The 17,054-nt window shown below is 45.2% G+C and overlaps 1 protein-coding gene across 1 annotated transcript; it reads left to right on the top strand.

Annotated features, from left to right (window-relative positions):
- The first annotated feature begins 392 nt into the window (after positions 1–392).
- Positions 393–7,834, top strand: lpxn (leupaxin). Its single transcript, XM_076039587.1, has 9 exons — positions 393–738; positions 1,613–1,692; positions 1,838–1,884; positions 2,050–2,155; positions 2,477–2,728; positions 2,806–2,979; positions 3,339–3,420; positions 3,534–3,682; positions 5,609–7,834. The coding sequence occupies exons 1-9, from the start codon at positions 726–728 to the stop codon at positions 5,882–5,884; spliced, it is 1,179 nt and encodes a 392-aa protein (XP_075895702.1). The 5' UTR covers positions 393–725; the 3' UTR covers positions 5,885–7,834.
- The last annotated feature ends 9,220 nt before the right edge of the window (positions 7,835–17,054 follow it).

Here is a 17,054-nt window from a genome sequence, read left to right on the forward strand (position 1 = left end):
CGTGTGTATGTGTACGTGTTAGCCGGGGCTGGGCGGGTAGACGAGTCCATGTGGTGGTTTAAAATAAAGGGAAGAGCTGTCGGTTTCTGAGTGAAACTTACATTTTTGTATTTTGCAAATAAAATAATAGTTTTAGAAGCCTCATGATATCAGGAGTGTTATGGCGAGGAATCGACGGAACTCTGTACACCTTAGATATTTAAATAGGTTTATCACAATACTTGTGTGATTAGTCTGTTTAGTGTATTGAAGTCAATACTTGCAACTACATGAGATTATATTTCACAGTCATACTAAAATAGTTTTTTCTTATTTTTATCTCAATGTAGTTTATATGCATAGCTTTTTATGACAAACACACTATGTTTCGATTTAGACAAGTAAAACAACAATTTAAAGTTATTTTTATTACAAATCAAATGTATTGTTTTTGACACACATTTTTTGTGTTTGTAACCACAAACTACCTGCCAACTTTGCTTTACTTCTGTACGTGTTCAAAGTATGGGCTCTTCACATTTAATCAACAGCTGTCGTTTTGTGGTCCGGAAGCTATGGTTTCCTCTTTGCAGAGAAACAGACACAATTTTTTCAAACCTCTGCTCTGTGCTCCTCCGTTGAGGAAACGACAGTTTTGACTGTTTGTGGATTGGACTAGTCACCTGGGCAACTATAAGCAGTTCCAAAAAAACAGTGTCTTTAAGATACTTGAAGCAAGAGATGAAATGGATGACCTCGGTAAGGCAATTTTCTCTGCCATCCTTTATGCGCTTGATAAATTTAAACAGATTCTTTGAGCTAATGTTACTACTTTGTCTCAGTTTTGTTTGCATTCTTAATTCGACGATAACAATGTGAAATTATTGTGCTATTGTAACCAGGACTCTGTAAGTTTAGGTGGGTTTAATTTCAGTAATATTCCAAACATTTGCCAGAAGTTATGACAGTAAGGTCTGGTGTTACTGTAAATAAAATAAAATAAGATTGAAAAAAATAGATACAATACTTTAACAGAAGATGCAACAGATTCACACTATGACAATGCAAATGTAACAAGAAAGTAAATGACAATAACTAAAGTGCAGCAGGTTATTGCAATTGCCTCTAGTTGGTTATTGACCTTATGGGTGTGAGTGTATGACCATGTGTAACAGATATGTGTGAATTTTCCATTTAAGTTTTGTCTATGGATATATATGGTGCATAGTTCCTGTGTGACAGAGATTTGGAGGGCAGAGAGGGGTGGAGGTGTTTAAATGTTTTTTTTTATTAAAGTAATTTAAATGTTACTATTATTATTTCTGCGATATGTAAGGGTTCAAGATAAGATAAGATAAGATAAAGTTCGTTTTCCTGTTTTTTTTGTGGGTTGTGGTCTTCACAATTTGTCGCTGCAATGTTGCAAAAACGATGACAAGTTTCACTTCTCAACATGTACACCATCACTTCCTGTACAAACTCACATGCACAAAGATTGTGTGGCACGTCGGCCTACATGTACAGTGCACTGGCATGCACAGGTAGTAGTGGTGAGGAGGTGTCAATACTGAATATGCAAGTTTGTTTTTTTATTGTGTGGCGAAGGACATTTTCTGACTATGTGACGCCGCAGATTTGTTGCTGAAAGAGCTGAGCGTGAATCCAGAAAGCTCACAGAATAAAAGCGGGAGCTGTATTCCAGCAGAAGGAGAGGTAAGGAAACACTAGAAAAACAGTCGGCACCACACCTCACCTCTCAAGTGCTGTCTGTTTATAAAATGAAGATACATTAAGATTTAGTTGTGAGATCAGAATATTAAAGACAAAAACTCTTCCATATTCTTGAATGCATCAACAGGTGCCAGCCAAGACAGGAGAAGGTTCAGTCTTCTGCAGCATTTACAAGTAAGGATGACTGGAAATTACTTAGTTATGATGTGCAAGGTAAACTTAGATAAACAGAGTCTTTTGTTGTTTTTTTTCAGTCGGGACTTCAGATTATCCCCCTTTTGCCATTTTCACTTATTAATTCGAGATAATAGGTTTGAACTTCTCCTCTCCACCTTTCAGTGATCTTCCACCTCCTGTGGCAGCCACCCCACCAACCAAGCCCAGTTGTTCCACTGATGAGCTGGATTCAATTTTAGAGGATCTGCTGGGTCTGGGGAAAAAAGAGGTCAATCTGAAAGTGGATGTTTCCAAAGAAGTCATAAAAAGTTTAAAAAAAGAATCAATGTGTCAAAATCTGAAGTGACGTGTTTGAATACAGACACAAAATAAAATGTAACCTTTCAAATGTGAGTGACCACAAATGTACAGCAGAGGGCAGCACTACACCAAAAGCAAAAATGAGAAAATAATTTTTAAAAAAAAGTTTCAATACTTTTTTGCTTTTTTTAAAAGTTAAAAATGGTACAACCTCACAAAGTAAAAGTAACGGTACAAACTAAAGATTCAGATTTTCTCTGATTTTTCTTTTTTTTTTTTTTACTTGCAGGATTCAGTGCCTTTGGTAAAACCACCGCTGAAAAAGAAACAGTCCGTTAAAAGCACAAATCAGGATGAAGCGAAGGAGGACAAAGGGGCCATCGGCAGCAGTAAAAGTGCAGCTTCTGATACAACCGTGAGCAAAAAAAATGATGCCATAGACGACCTCTTGGGTGGGCTGACCTCTGACCTGGAGAAGATCGGTGTGCGCACAGTGGCAAAGGGCCACTGCGCCTTCTGCAACAAAAACATTGTGGGAAAGGTGAGTCTTGCAAACAAATTGCCATGCAAAATTAAAAAAAAGTCTAGAATCTAAGACGGTTTCTCCTGTTCCCAAAGTTAATCACAGCGCTGGGTCAAGTGTGGCACCCCGAGCACTTTGTGTGCGCAGCGTGTGGTGAGGAGCTGAGCAACTGCAGGTTCTTTGAGCGAGAGGGCCGCCCTTACTGTGAAAAGGACTACAATCAACTCTTCTGCCCTCCCTGTGCCTATTGCAAGGGGCCCATTTTGCAGGTGTGAGAATGCCGTCAGTGGATGCACGTGATGGCAGAATAATTGTCACGCACACAGCTGCAGAGGATTCAGAGATCAGATGTTCAAAGATCGGGGCGCAGACATACATTGATGTGCAACCGTTTTCCACATGACGCGTCATCTGGGCCAATAAAATCATACCGGGGCTTTCTTTTCTCTAATGTCTTCTTCAAAGACATTAATCCAGTTGTAAAACGACCGCTTCTGTGACTCACTTGATGTGTCATAGTCCTTGTTAATGTCATGTCCCAGCGCCCAGGCGCATGAGGCCAGTCAGACCTCAACACGAGTTGAGAAAAACATGATGTAACGCCTCTATTTCTGTCTGGTTCTACCAGAACATCCTGACAGCGCTGGACCAGACCTGGCACCCCGAGCACTTCTTCTGTGCACACTGCGGCGGCCTGTTTGGATCTGAGGGTGAGCGGGCGGGGCGGTGGCGGTGGCGGAGGCCCGCGACTTGAGAAACAGTTGGGAATCATTTGATTCATTAGGGCTGACAATTAAGCGTGCAACTCTCTTCCCTGTCCCAGAATTCTTGGAAAAGGACGGGAAGCCGTACTGCAACGACGACTTCTACAACCTCTTTTCTCCCAGGTGCACCGGCTGCGGGCGCTCAGTGAGGCAGAACTACCTGAGCGCCGCCAATGGCACCTGGCATCCGGAGTGCTTCGTGTGCGCGGTGAGCCGCCTTACCTCAGACCACATGCACGCTTCTCTGACTCACACCCAAAATGCTGATCCACACACACACACACACACACACACACACACACACACACACGCACATAAAGCCGGGGAATAGAAACGAGGGAAATACCCACACATTTGCTTTATTCGCAACATTCTGACCACAAGGCTGATGAAAACCGTATGCCTGACTAGTATGTTGCGGTCGAAATGATGCGAATAAATCAAGGGGAACCCTAGTTCTCAGTGTGGGGATCTTTTACGTCCCCCCTCAAATATACTCGTGTAGCATCTGGTCACAAACTGTTGGGTGCGCGGCTCGGCTTACTTGACTAGTCTAAGTGGTATTTATGCCCCTAAATGCCCGTAAATCTGTGCATGAGATACATTTCTTTCGAAAAGCCAGGCGTCTTAGAGTTGCAGTGAACACAACAAAGTTCGGGACGGTTCCGTCCTCATCAGCCAGGCCATGCTTCCCACTCGGAGAGGTAGAGCCTTTCTGATCAGCCTCTTGCCAAAAGTGAACCAGGCGGCTCTTGTCAACAGCAGTGGGTTCTTCACGCCACACATGGAGAGAATTTCAGCGTCTGATTGTTTGTAGTCTGGATGCGAATGTGCTGAAAGGATCAAACTCGCCTTTGGCATCGGCTCATTTTAAGTGTCGTCAGACTTTGCTGCAGTGTAAACGGCAGTTCGGCTTGCAAAACACACGCCTCATCTATTGATTGCTCCTATCTGGCGCTCCTCCGACACACTGACACGTGTAAACAAAAAACAAAAGGCATCCCTTTTGTTTAAGGGTCACACGCTGTCCTCTCAAGTGTTTGTACATGTTGGTGTAAGTCTATATTTCCAGTCTAACCAACTGATTGTATCTAAAGTTGGACAGAGCATCCGGTTTCAAAAGGGTGGCCAGCGTGGAACCGGCATTCTATCGTTTGGCCAGCAGGGGCTGCCAAAAATGGTTGCATAAAAACCGAAATGACTGTCTTTCAAGACAGAAAGGAGCACAAAATTCACACCTTTTCAAACCGCTTACATTTTTTTGTGGCGGTCTAAACATTAATTATTCAGCCTGAAGTCCACGTCGTCCACCTCAGGCCAATTTCGAGTGAAATTGGCCATGAAGTTGTGGCTGCAGTTTAATTGTGAGTGTAGTTGGCTGACCAGCGAGTGGGCAGGCGCTGACGCCCACAGTGCTCTCTTGCTCCCACTCATCCAAATGTGGAATCTTCCAGTTTTCAAAAATGAACCTGTTGCTCAGGATGACTGCGAAAGCAATCTGTGGGCTTCAGAACAGGTATTCACAAACCAACGGGTGACGCCACGATGACTCTGTCAATCTTTATATGCTGTCGATGGTCGAGAAAGACACACTCGACGCTGCGGTCGTTGGCTTCAAGTGTGGTTAAAGCGCTCAAGTTAAAGTACACACAGCTGTGAAAAGTGTAGTTTTCTCTTTGTAGCACATCGGTCATGAATGACCTCACAGTGGAGTATTTTACGCTTTGGTGTTTGATTGTGTAGCAGACTTTGATTTACAGGGAGACTTTGGTTCCCATCTGTGAACGTAAATAATCACTGACATGGATTTAATGAGGTTTTAATCCATCACAGTTCTTTCCAATTGTGCGACACGGTTGTAATCAGGGTGGAAAAACACGTTTGCGTGATTTAAACCCGGTCAGTGGCCGTCTGCCATCCGTGAGTGGATCTTTTCCATGAGTATCACATATATTTATATTTATATAAAAAGTCTGGACCGAAACGTTCTCAGACGCCGCTTCACCAGTTTCCTCTCGCTGCATCGCCGCCTCCAACACATCCACCACTGTCTCTGTCTTTAAACTCTGTGCATCCCCTCCACCCCCCCATACACATAACCTTCCCTGTGTTCTTCCCCTCTGCTCCCACCCAGGAGTGCCGGCAGCCCTTCACTGACGGCAGCTTCATGGAGCTGGACGGCCGACTGCTCTGCTCGCTCCACTACCACTCCAGCCAGGGCACCCTGTGTGGATCCTGCCGTGAGCCCATCACGGGCCGCTGCGTCTCGGCCCTGGGCCGCAAGTTTCACCCGGAGCACTTTGTGTGCGCCCTCTGTCTGCGGCAGCTCAACCAGGGCGTCGTCAAGGAGGAGCGCGGGAAGCCGTACTGCCTGGTTTGCTTCGAGAAGCTCTTTGTGCGGCAGAAATGAGGAACCCAGGCGAGAGGTTGCGTTGAACGAAATGAGGAAAATAGGATAATTTTCTTTCTTTTCCTTTTTTTTTTGTACGTGCTCACCATGGAGCAGGTGAGCAACAGAGGCTTTTTAATGTTTTTCACTCTGCGGCCCCGCGGAGCGACCCCACGTTTTATGTGCTTTGCGAATTCGCCGTCAAATTAGGTGCGACACGAAATGTGACGCAAATTGTGGACTGGAGGGAAAATGCTTACATTGAAACATAAATAATGACGTGGTTGTAAAAGACAAGGATAATGGCATTTTTTTTTTTTATAAAAACACCCACATTTGTGGCATTTGGAGCGTGCTGTGAGGTGTGTCTCCGGCACTTAGGCTAAATTGTACGAGATTTCACATATCATTATCATATAAAATGTACAGAGGACGAAAGAAAAACAGCACTGCGACATTAATCTGGGGTTTCCATGGAGTTTTTCTCATTTCGCCACACGACTTGGCAGGCCAGAAGCTCTCTCTCGCTCTCTCTCTCTCTCTCTCTCTCTCTCTCGCTCTCTCTCTGTCTCGCTCGCTCGCTCGCAGTTCGGTGCTCCGTCCACACGGCCCGATAGCTTGTATTGGCAGCCAGCAGGCGCGGCACCAGCGTGCCAACCCGGGGTTCCTCTTACCCCGACTCACCATTCGGTCCTTGGCATGCGCTGGTTTCAGACAACTTCTTCATTCTCCACACAGGCTCCTTTTATGGACGCTTAACGGCAGATTAATGAAGCTGCTGAGGTGAACAAAGGCGGTTTCAGAGGGAAGCCGTCACTTGGCCGCATGTCTTTAGCAACTCACTCACTGACTGCTGAGTGATGAGTCAACTGCCCAGTGTTGCCTCAGTGGACGTGTCTTGGGGATGTTCCCCATGTTCATGTGGCTGCTTTGATTGGCTACCAGCTAATTTTTTTCCCCAAGCGGATCACAAATAAAACTTGATATTGTAAACATTTGGACCACAGTCCGGACGCTTAAGATAAACTGTTAATGTATTTTTAAGTTAGATTAAGCTAGATTTTATATATGTGTATATATATATCTGTGAATCCACCATCCACTGCAGGTCTATGTTGCTTGTTTAAATGAAATTAAATTCTATGTTTAAATGTCCAAACCCTCTCAAATCAACTTATGTCTATTTAAAACCGACAATAGGAGTCGGTAAATAAATGTTCCTTATGAAATCTTTGTTTTAGTAATGATTTTTGTAAATTATTGTAATTATTGAACCACAGTCAGTTGCTCTCTTGAAGTCAAAGAGTCACCAGACGGAGGGCAGGAGGAGCGAAGACAACGCTGAGCGCTCATCTTCACACTGCGGCTGCTGTTTGTTGGCCTTCTGCTGATTGGCTCTCCTCCCCTCGGCTTTCCTCTAAGCCGCTTGGACTTTGTGTGTGTGAAGTTGGTGTATGAGCTGTGGAGAGACGCTGAGGTGAGCATTAATCATACTGTCATCACTGAAGGCCAGACCTCTCGCAGCCCCTTCAGGATATGGACTTTGCTTCATGGAAGTAGCACAAAACGTGTTGCTTAAAGTAAGAAAAAAAATCCAACTTCTAAGGTGTTTAATGATCCAGAAGCCTCGTGCCAAGATTCCGACTAGCAGACATGCTGGAATACTAAATGTTTAATAGACTTTTAAATGCCGTGTACAGATGTGGAATTTGCATGTTGTGCTAAAAGTTACAAGAAGTAAACTTTCCTTCTCGAGCAACGAACACAACCATTGTTTGTTTGTTGAATGTCAGAGTCTGGAAAGTTGCTGGGTGATTTGTTTTTTCCACTTTAACTCGGAAAAGGTGTCTTTGTGCAACATTTGGATTCAAGATTCAGGATTCACAAAGTTTATTGTCCTATGTACGGTGGAAACACAGTGGTTGCACCATCCAATGAAATTCCTACTTTGTACCACTCCCTGCACACAATGGAGTTATAAGAAAAAAGTTAACTATAAAAAAAATAAACAAAATAACGAAGTTGAAAGAAAAGATGTTTATTGTCCCTGCTTGTTTTGGTCTTAAAGTGGCTATAAATTATTATTAGATCACATGGCTGTGACACGTAGCAGCAAGCTGAGAAGTGCACTTACCCACAGGGAGAGGCAGCGCCGCTGATTTACACAATCTCGAGTGGAAAGAGTGCAAAACAAAATACGACGCAGGAAGAGAGGAGGTCTGGCCTTCACGGGAAAAAAAAATATGAGGGCAAGGCCGAGTGAAAGGGGAGGAAAAGGGCTCTTTGGCACGTAGTAAAAATGAGAAAACATGAAATGCGAGCGGGGGTCCTCTCAAAAAAGGTGGCGAATAAAGGGCCGTCTGTGAGGAGCACCAGAGAGAGCGTAACTCAGGTGACATTTACTGCCGTGAAACAGAGTCCAAAGGGTCGGGGGGCGCACCGGGCCGCGACGGAGATCAAATGGGGCGAAGGGAGAGAGGGGCTGAGGGCCCGGGCCATAATGGATGCTAGTGATGGGGAGGGGTGAAGAGGGGAGATGCAAGAGCTGCACCCTGAGTGACTCTGAAACCCAACACTGGTCCTCCTCCCCACCCGTAAAAACCTGAGTGTCCGCTCGTCCACCCCTGGCGGGGACAGTGACCCTGCTTGTGGAAGGGAACCGGCTTGGTGACTTCACATTGGCCTGGAACTCAGAACTGAGCTGCAGAGCTGTTGGTTAGCAAGAATAGATGCTTATCGATACACACACACAACTGTGGCGTCTGGAAACAGTTGCAAATCAGCCCTGACGCGGTGAAATCACACCTCCATCAGGTTCCGTACGACATGGACGGATCTGACCGCTCAAAACGCGACCACGAATGTGCCGACGAGCTTGCCAGGTCTGCACACGTGTCAGTGATAGAAATAGAATGAAGGTAAGTTTTGTTGGCCCTGAAGTAAAACCACTGTGATCATGTTGAAATCCTTAAAAAAGTCCTTGTTTTCATAGCAAACGTAGAGGCTGCTGCAGTGAAACAAAAACATCTATATACACATACGGTGGTTTTCTAATTATGATGTCATGATACATATAGTAAACAGATGGAGAAATGCTGCCAGAGTTGTTAATGGTCTATGAGGACGTGCGTTTTCTTGAAAGATTAATCACCACATGCACAAAATTGTCCCTTTGGCGTCTGGAGTGCGTGTCTGCGTCTCCAGTGTGTGTGTGCGTGTGTGTTTGTATTTCGTGGCACTGCCTGTTGAAAGCCTTTTTATTGCGTGAAACCACATGTAAACAAACACTTATGCAACTATATTTTCAATTAGCTTAAGAGTCTAGTGTTTATGTTTAGACTTTAAGCGCAGCAGAGACTTCTGTTGACAACAAGTTTACGACATCAGCCAGTTGGGATTATGGCCCGGGGCGTCGAAATAAACACCTTTTGGGAAACAAGTAGTTGCCTTGTGGTCAATTAGGGGAAGTTGCGAAGCTCGAGTCGCTGTGGGTTCGGGCTGCTTCGCTTGTGTTTGTCTCTGTCTTTATTCGAGAATGATCGGAATGCCACGACCGTTGCTGTGTGTGTGTCCGTGCAAAAACACACAAAAAAATTTGGAATAAAACTTGAGAATGTATCTATGGTGACCGCTGACCTTCACAGGTGAACTTGACCCTGAGTCTGACCCAGTCTAAACTTTTGAATGCACAAGCTGATGAAAAACAACAAAAATCTAAAGTGGTCTGACGCGTGGAAATTTCTCAGTGGCACTTTAAGCGGATCTCTTCATCATGCTCATCATGCTCATCATCATCATCATCATCATCATCGTCATGTCATTATTTGACATTATTACACCATCCAGGAGACACTTAACAAAAAGTACAGGTATTTGGACCTAGACAGTTATGGCCTATAGCTGTCCACCACTTTGGTTTCACTAAGTTGTTTGGGATTAATAATAACCATTAAATGCATCTACTGAGACAGGCGACTTTCAAACTTCCATAAATTTCCCCTGGGAGTCAAATATTTTGCGAGGAGTGAATATTAAAGCCAGTCATTTTGAAAATACGCCCTTCCACCCGAAAGATGGAAAAGATGATCCTAGGTTCCAGGAGCAGTAAATCACACCTCGAGGTGTGTGTGTCGCTCCTGATCATCAGGTCTATATAATTGGTGGTCAAAACACGCGTTTGACAGCTAAACGGCGCTCAGCTGTTCAAACCGAACGGGCTGTCTGCAGGGCCAAACTCTTTAGCGAAAGCGCGCAGCGTCGCTGTTTGAGGGATCCAGCGAGGGAGTTTCTGAGCGGGAGAAAAGGGAAAAGTGACAACTTCAACACTCGGGTAATTACTTCCACACAGAGAGAGGCCTGATGCGGAGCGCGGCTCCACTTCTGGCCCTGTTTGCTTTGGCGCCGTGCTGATGCTGGGTCGCAGGTATCACACCTGATTCATGACTGGCTCCTCTGTCCACCAGGAACTTCCTGTTGTCCTTGGCCGAGGAGGGCCGAGGGCTCGGTGCTATCTAGCACGGCAGCGGGCAGCGCACGCACACACACACGCACGCAGGCACGCACACACAACAAGCATCAGTTACAGTAGGTCACAACTATTTTTGCAATTATCTTCATATAACGTCAAATGTCCTTGCGTATTTTTTTTTTTTTTACCTCAACTTTTCCTTGCCTGCAGGCATGCAGTGACATTCACACACATGCATGACTGAGTCGACACCATCACATGCACAGTACAGCAGACGAGATGCAGAGCAGACGTGCACACGTAAACACATTGCCGCTAAATATGAGTTTGGTTTCTTTGCCTCATTCCATCTTATTCTTTTCTGCGCGCAGAAGTGTTTGCTGAGAAAAACAAGTTTGAGGCTTTTGTTGATGCTAAACACTCCCCCGGCATGCATGGCTGCGTCCTCGGCCTGATCCTTGACCGTGTAAGCGAGCCTGAGGCCTCCAGTTTTATGGGTTGAATGGAGTCAGTTCCCGCGAGACAGCAGAGACTCTGAAGACAACTTCAAAACACTCCACCTCCTCCTCCTCCTCCTCCTCCGCTTGCGTGCCTTTGTCTCATCTCCCTTGCATCTCCTGCCAAGTCGGACCTCCCAGTCTCAACGCGGAAAAAACGGAGGAGAAGAGGCCGAGCGAGCATCTTATCTGGATCTCGTGGCACGCAGCAAACTGTCCGGGGTAATAAGAAAGATTTATTTGACAATAAGCTCCTTCTGTGCGCTTTTGTCCAGGAGACAGATTTGGTTTCACTTTTTTTGCCGCTTTCATTGCGTCCACATGTAGGTGAATGTGCTGTAGAGGACCGGGGGTCTGTGATGCGTTCGCAGAAGAATGTTCCTGCGATCGATGGGGCACTTTGAGCTGCTTAAACGGGTTGGCCGGCAACGTTGAGAGCGGAGTGATGCATCAAAGTCAGACTTACAAATCAAGACTTGGATCACCTGTGATGCACCTGCCGGCTCTTGGCTGAGCTCAGGTTAGGGTCCAGACACGGAGCAGGATCAGCTACGGTGCTGGGACCGAGCCAGCTGCCAGCCGAGGAGCTCCGCTCCAAGCTCTCCGCCGCTGCAGGAGCCGCAGCATGGGTCGTTATAAAATTTGTTTTTAAGGAGTGATGGTTAACCGCATCACACAAGCCTCCCACATACCCCCTCTTCGTTTGCTCGAGAACTGAACGGTCTCCTGGGGTTGAGACAAGCACGTTGGAGGTTTGCGGAGGCCCCGAGAAGCCCCGCGAAGAGCCGCTCGGCAGCGGCCGCATGATAAATTGCAGCTGCTGCCGGGGAAGCCCGCAAGGCTGGCCTCCAGTCCACAAGGTACGTGGAACACACTGGGAAACATTGTGTGGAACTACACACACACACACACACACACACACGCACACAGCGGACTGTAATTCCGCCATAATGAACTTTATAGCGAAACACATTTGCGTGCAAATTTCCCTCTGGCAGCCTCAACCTGGATTTTATGGTAATTTCATCAGCAGGTGTGTGTTTTCCAGCGCGGCGGCTTCGGTGTGTTTGAAAGAACATCCATTTGGATTCAAGTTCGCTCGGGCGAAGCACACAGAAGCGGCTCCTTCCTTCCTTCCTTCCAAAACCTTTTTTTCCCCCTTCACTAATCAATAATCCGGCGGTGTTCTCAGTGACACCCTGTTCTCAGTGACGCCATTACGCCGCAATCACCAGCGCTGGCTCCACACAAGCGCTCTGTGTGATGGTGGAGATGGAGTTACTTCTTTTGCATAAAAGTGATTTAGTGCGGCGTAACTCCACACCACCACATTCATTTAATTGTGAAGATCACTTTTTCATTTTTGCTACCCCTGGAAGTTCAGTCGCGCCGGTTCCATTCATCTGCGCCTGCAGGAGCACCTTAAATAAAACAGCCCTCACCGAGGATGACGGCCAGTCCAACTAAGCATCAGCGTCTTGAAATGTTGAATTAATTCCTCAAATCTGACCTCTGCAGTTGGGCGGACTGCCAATGGACTGGATTCAGTCAGTAATATCTGGGTAAATTTCCAATAGCATTTTGTCCTTATCAGCTTTTGTTGGCTGCGAGGAAGGAAAGTCTATTATTTACAAAAAGCCAACCTCAGGAAAATCAAACAAAGAAAAAGAAAACACCTAAAACAGCTGATAACAGGATAATGTTAATCTTTTCTAACAGTTCCAACGGCAATTCACGTGTCAGTAATGCTACATTGTTTTGCTGCTTACAACAGAAATTCTCCCCTTGGTTCTCCACGGCTCCGTCTCTCTCTCCCTCTCTCTTTCCCTTCCCGACAGCACACCGACGTTACGTAGCAACAAGTAAAGCCAAGGCAAACAGATTTTTTTTTTTTCAGTCGCTTAAATTGACATCTTCTTCACTTTAGTCTCTCAAAATGATGTCTGGCTTTGGGAAACGTTTCCACTAAACAGTCGAGTCTTTGTGAGGACTTATAGGTGGGATTAATGCCCAAATTACGAACTACGCGGCTCATTTACTCCCTGAATCCACAGCCTGCAAAACAAAAGTTGCATGTGGACATGTCCAGTGGTATGATAATAGCATGAAATGAGAAACAGATTTTTTTTCTTTTTTTTTTTTAAGGAGGGGAAACTCCTTCCAGACCCATTGCGGAGACGCTTTCATGTGTAACGTTTGATGTGATATCACGTAGATGATGTGAAAGGTGAGAGCGGGGGCAATTTTAAAGATGTTCCATTTGATCAGTGAAAACAAGATAAGCAGCATTGACAGTAGCCAAAATATATATATATATTTTTTTAAAGAATTCCTCGTGCGGATGCTATGATGGGCAGCAGGGCAAGAAGTAATACGTTCTCATGGTCATAATGAGCCAACTGGTAGCTATAACAGTATTTAATGACCTGTATTATTCCATTAAGAGTTTTTTCCTTTTCTTTTCCTTTTAAAGAAACTGAACTGAGGACAAAATAACAAAATGTTTAAATTAATGCAATTTTGGACTTTAAAGTCACAAATTAAAGCGATTTAAACATGTTTTTTTTCTTAAACCATGATCAAGTTAATTGTGTTGAAACAGAAAATAAAGTGACCCCCCCCCCCCCCCCCCCCCCCCCCCATGCGGGCCAGTCTTTGAACACACCAAACAGTTACCTTTCATCTGAAGAAATTATCCGCAATAATTATGTTCAAAAGAAAGAAAATATGCAAAGCCCTAGCACTGAGCAGCAATGCCTATAAAGGACAAGAAGTCGCTGCGAATATGATATCCAACAACATCCAGTAAACCGCTGGATACACAAGCCGAGGCTCATTTTGGTCACGAGTGTTGACAACACGCCATGCCCCATTTACCGTCCTCCGAGACGCCATCGCTTTCCGGGACTGACGGCTGATGGCAGAGACACCGCTGGCCGCCTCGTGACCTGAACCCACCACATCCAAACACAACACCAGCTCACTCAGCAGAAGAAGCCGAGCATCGAGATATATCCGCAGGGGAAGGCCGTGCCAGGAATTTCATATACGCAGCACAATATTCACGCAGTCATTTGTCATGAAATTACATTGAAAGAGATCCTAATGTATGCAGTGTCTCGTAGGCGGCCAGCTCCCATTCTGGAATTGAGACTGGTTATGCCATTTATCATTTAATCATGAAGAATAGCCTAAAAATTGAGAAGGAAAATACTGCATATTGACCGAATCCGCTCTTATGTTCGATAATCACACTCGGCTTTGGCTTCCATGGATGTGCAGCAGTCACATTAGAAGGAATCCACAGTTTGATTGATGATTCCTGAGATGTCATCACTCAAATCTCCATCTTGTGAACTTCCAGTTGACGGCGTTTTCCCGTTGCTGTTTTAAAACCAATCAACGTGTTTTTGGTGAGAGAGGCGACTGCTGAAACACGAGCTGAAAAACCTCAGGTGAAGACCAGGAGGAAGATTCCTCGAACATGACAGCTTTACCAGGACTGGATGGCATTTTCACAGGCTAACTGACAGCAGGTGCAACCTTTTATTTGCTGGACAGCAGGATTCTTCTGCCCTGCTGCGTGGAGGTGCTGGCCGTGGTGCCTGTGTGTGTCAGATGTTGGAGAGTTACAGATGTGGTTGTGTTTGAATCTGACAAAAAAAGCTTTCTGTGGGATCTTTATCAGATGAATATGTGGAAAAAAATCAGTTATATTTGGCAAAATGTTGGGATTATATGATATAGCATGTGTTTAGGTGTATATATAAAACTATATTTGCATTATTGTGCCAGTCACACAAGCTGCTTTGCTCGAGAGCAGTGTGGGTTTATCGTGGGACTTTGTGGCGGGAGGGAAAACCAAATTGAGGGCGAAGGGGGAAGGAGTGGGAGAGAGCAGGTTAGAAAGGACCAAATTTCATCCGCCTTGCACCAACTGTAGCCTTTACTCTCAGATTACTTTGCAAATTCCGCTCTGTCACACTCACTTGAGACCCTGCCGTATCAAAACAGTGCACAGTTATCTCTGGGCCCGTGCCACGTGCTGAGTGAGTGAGTGAGTGGTCGGGACGTGGGCTTGGATGTGACTTTCAATGACGGTGGCGAGCCCCAAAACCCAGCGGACTGCGCTTGGTTCAACTCATAAATCAACCGAGTGGGCTGAAATCCCCCAGAGTGTGACCGTGGACATAATGTTTTAACCCTCTGCAGTCAGACTGGGCTGCTGACCTCACCTGAAGCAGAAGACTGGTATTACTGCTGTGATGGACAACCTTGCACAGCAGCTGGAGGATCTTGGATATTTTTACTTCTCCTTCAACCTCTGACAGAAAGAATAATCTGTGCCCAATAACAAGCTAACTTCTTCTCTTTTTTAGTTGAAACCATGCGACTGCAATTGTGAAAAAGAAGGTGAAGAACAAGATGAGAAAAAGGGTCACATTGACGACAAGAATTTGTCTTTTTTGTGTAGCCCTTGTTTTGTCCGTTGTGTCTTGTGACGTCCTGTTTTATTTTGAAATTTTAGCTCTCTTCTTGTGTCAGAGAACTTGTGTGTGCTTCCCACTTGTCTGATTGTCTTTGCCCACTCTGATTGTTTCCACCTGTTCCCAGGTACCTTGGCTGTGTGTGTATTGTCTGCGCCTCCCTTTGTCTTGTCTCTCATGTCAGAGAACGAACATTTTCTCCATGTGAAGTACTTTTCATCAAGTCAAGGTGTGTCTGTGAAGGTTCTTAGTCATCCAGGTTATCTTAAAATAGAAGGGTTAAGTTAGGGCAACTGGACTTGTTCTTGTGATCGTAAAGATCGTAAAGATCACAAGAACTTCAAGTCAACATAATGATAACTACAATTAGAGGTATTTAAAACATTTACATAGTTTACAAATTAATTTAAAAATGTGCAATATTGCATAAAATGTTTTAGTGATTAAACAGTTTCATCGGTGGCTGCTGCAGCAAAGGGACGTGGGGACTGTGGAGGCCTCCTTCACTCTTCCTCTGGTGCAAGGACACACGCCACCACTGTTTCCCTTTGCATCTGTTTTTCTCCTGTGCAGAGCTCCCAGCGCTTCAGCTGAGCATCCGACCTCATGTCCCATCAGCCCAGTAATTCATCTTCTATGAGACGAGGTGGAGACGGCGGGCTGTCGTCATAGATTTTACTTCGGCCAAGAGAGTGAGTAAGTCGGTTACACCAGGGGAATTCTTTGCTCAGTATAATGACATGATGTTTTGGGTGCCGTTGGACAGTGTTTATGAATTGACTACTTGACGCGGTCCACTAGTAAATAAGACTGTAAGTCACTGTGAGGGCTTAATTATACTGCCATGCCGGCGCTACGCATGAGTCCTGGCAGAACCCAAACAGAACTCGGAGTAGGACTATAAATAAATCCAGGATAGAAAAGAGGAGGCTAAGCTGCTGTGCTGCCCTTTCACAGTGTCTTACAGTGGATGAAGGTTGTTGGTTTGCGCAGTGACGGTCGGGAGACGTCCCTACTAATATTTGGGGAACCCAGATTGTACCTATCAATTTTTATTATGAGTAGGCGTGTGGATTTATTAATCTAAAATTAGAAAAGAAACAAAGTAATTTAAAACTAGGAAGTAATTCAAAGTCATTAAAAAAATGGGAACTGAAAATTTTAATAAAAAAGTGTAAAACTTATAAAAGGAGCTGAAAAAAAAAGAAAAGAAAATGACCATAAAAATGGTCACATCTTACCGATAAATAGACAACGGTCTCCAACCACCCTAAAAAATTACTACTCACTCTCTAATTTCTATCTGCAATAGCTTGCAGTCAGCAATCAAGAGAATCTCCAGATTCTCTCGGTGCTCGGGCGGCCGTGAAAATACTCTCCACCGCGGTGCCACAAGCAGGTACAGTGAGCGCCTTCTTGGCTGCTCGGGCGGCCGGAGCAAAGTCAACTGATTTGCGGCGGCGGTGGTGCAAGATTACAGTTAAAACCCGGACACATGTTCAGGATCCGCTGAAGAGGCAGAAAAATCACCTTTATGGACGTGTCCCGAGCCGAGTGTTTGTGTATTTGTCTCTGTTTATGTGTTCAGCCACTGGGTTCGTGTTATTTGAGGTGTTCCTGTTCTTTGTATAACGCTTGCGTGTGCGTGCGCGCGCCTGCGCGAGTGTCGCGCTCGGCTCACACAAGCACCACTGTGTCTGTGTGTATTTTTTCAAAGAAGCCGTCCTGTTTGACGTGTT

Source organism: Nelusetta ayraudi, unplaced genomic scaffold (assembly GCF_046127955.1).
Source record: "Nelusetta ayraudi isolate G7.1 ecotype Tasmania unplaced genomic scaffold, CSIRO-AGI_Nayr_v1 ptg000059l, whole genome shotgun sequence".
In the NCBI taxonomy this organism is placed as follows: domain Eukaryota; kingdom Metazoa; phylum Chordata; class Actinopteri; order Tetraodontiformes; family Monacanthidae; genus Nelusetta; species Nelusetta ayraudi.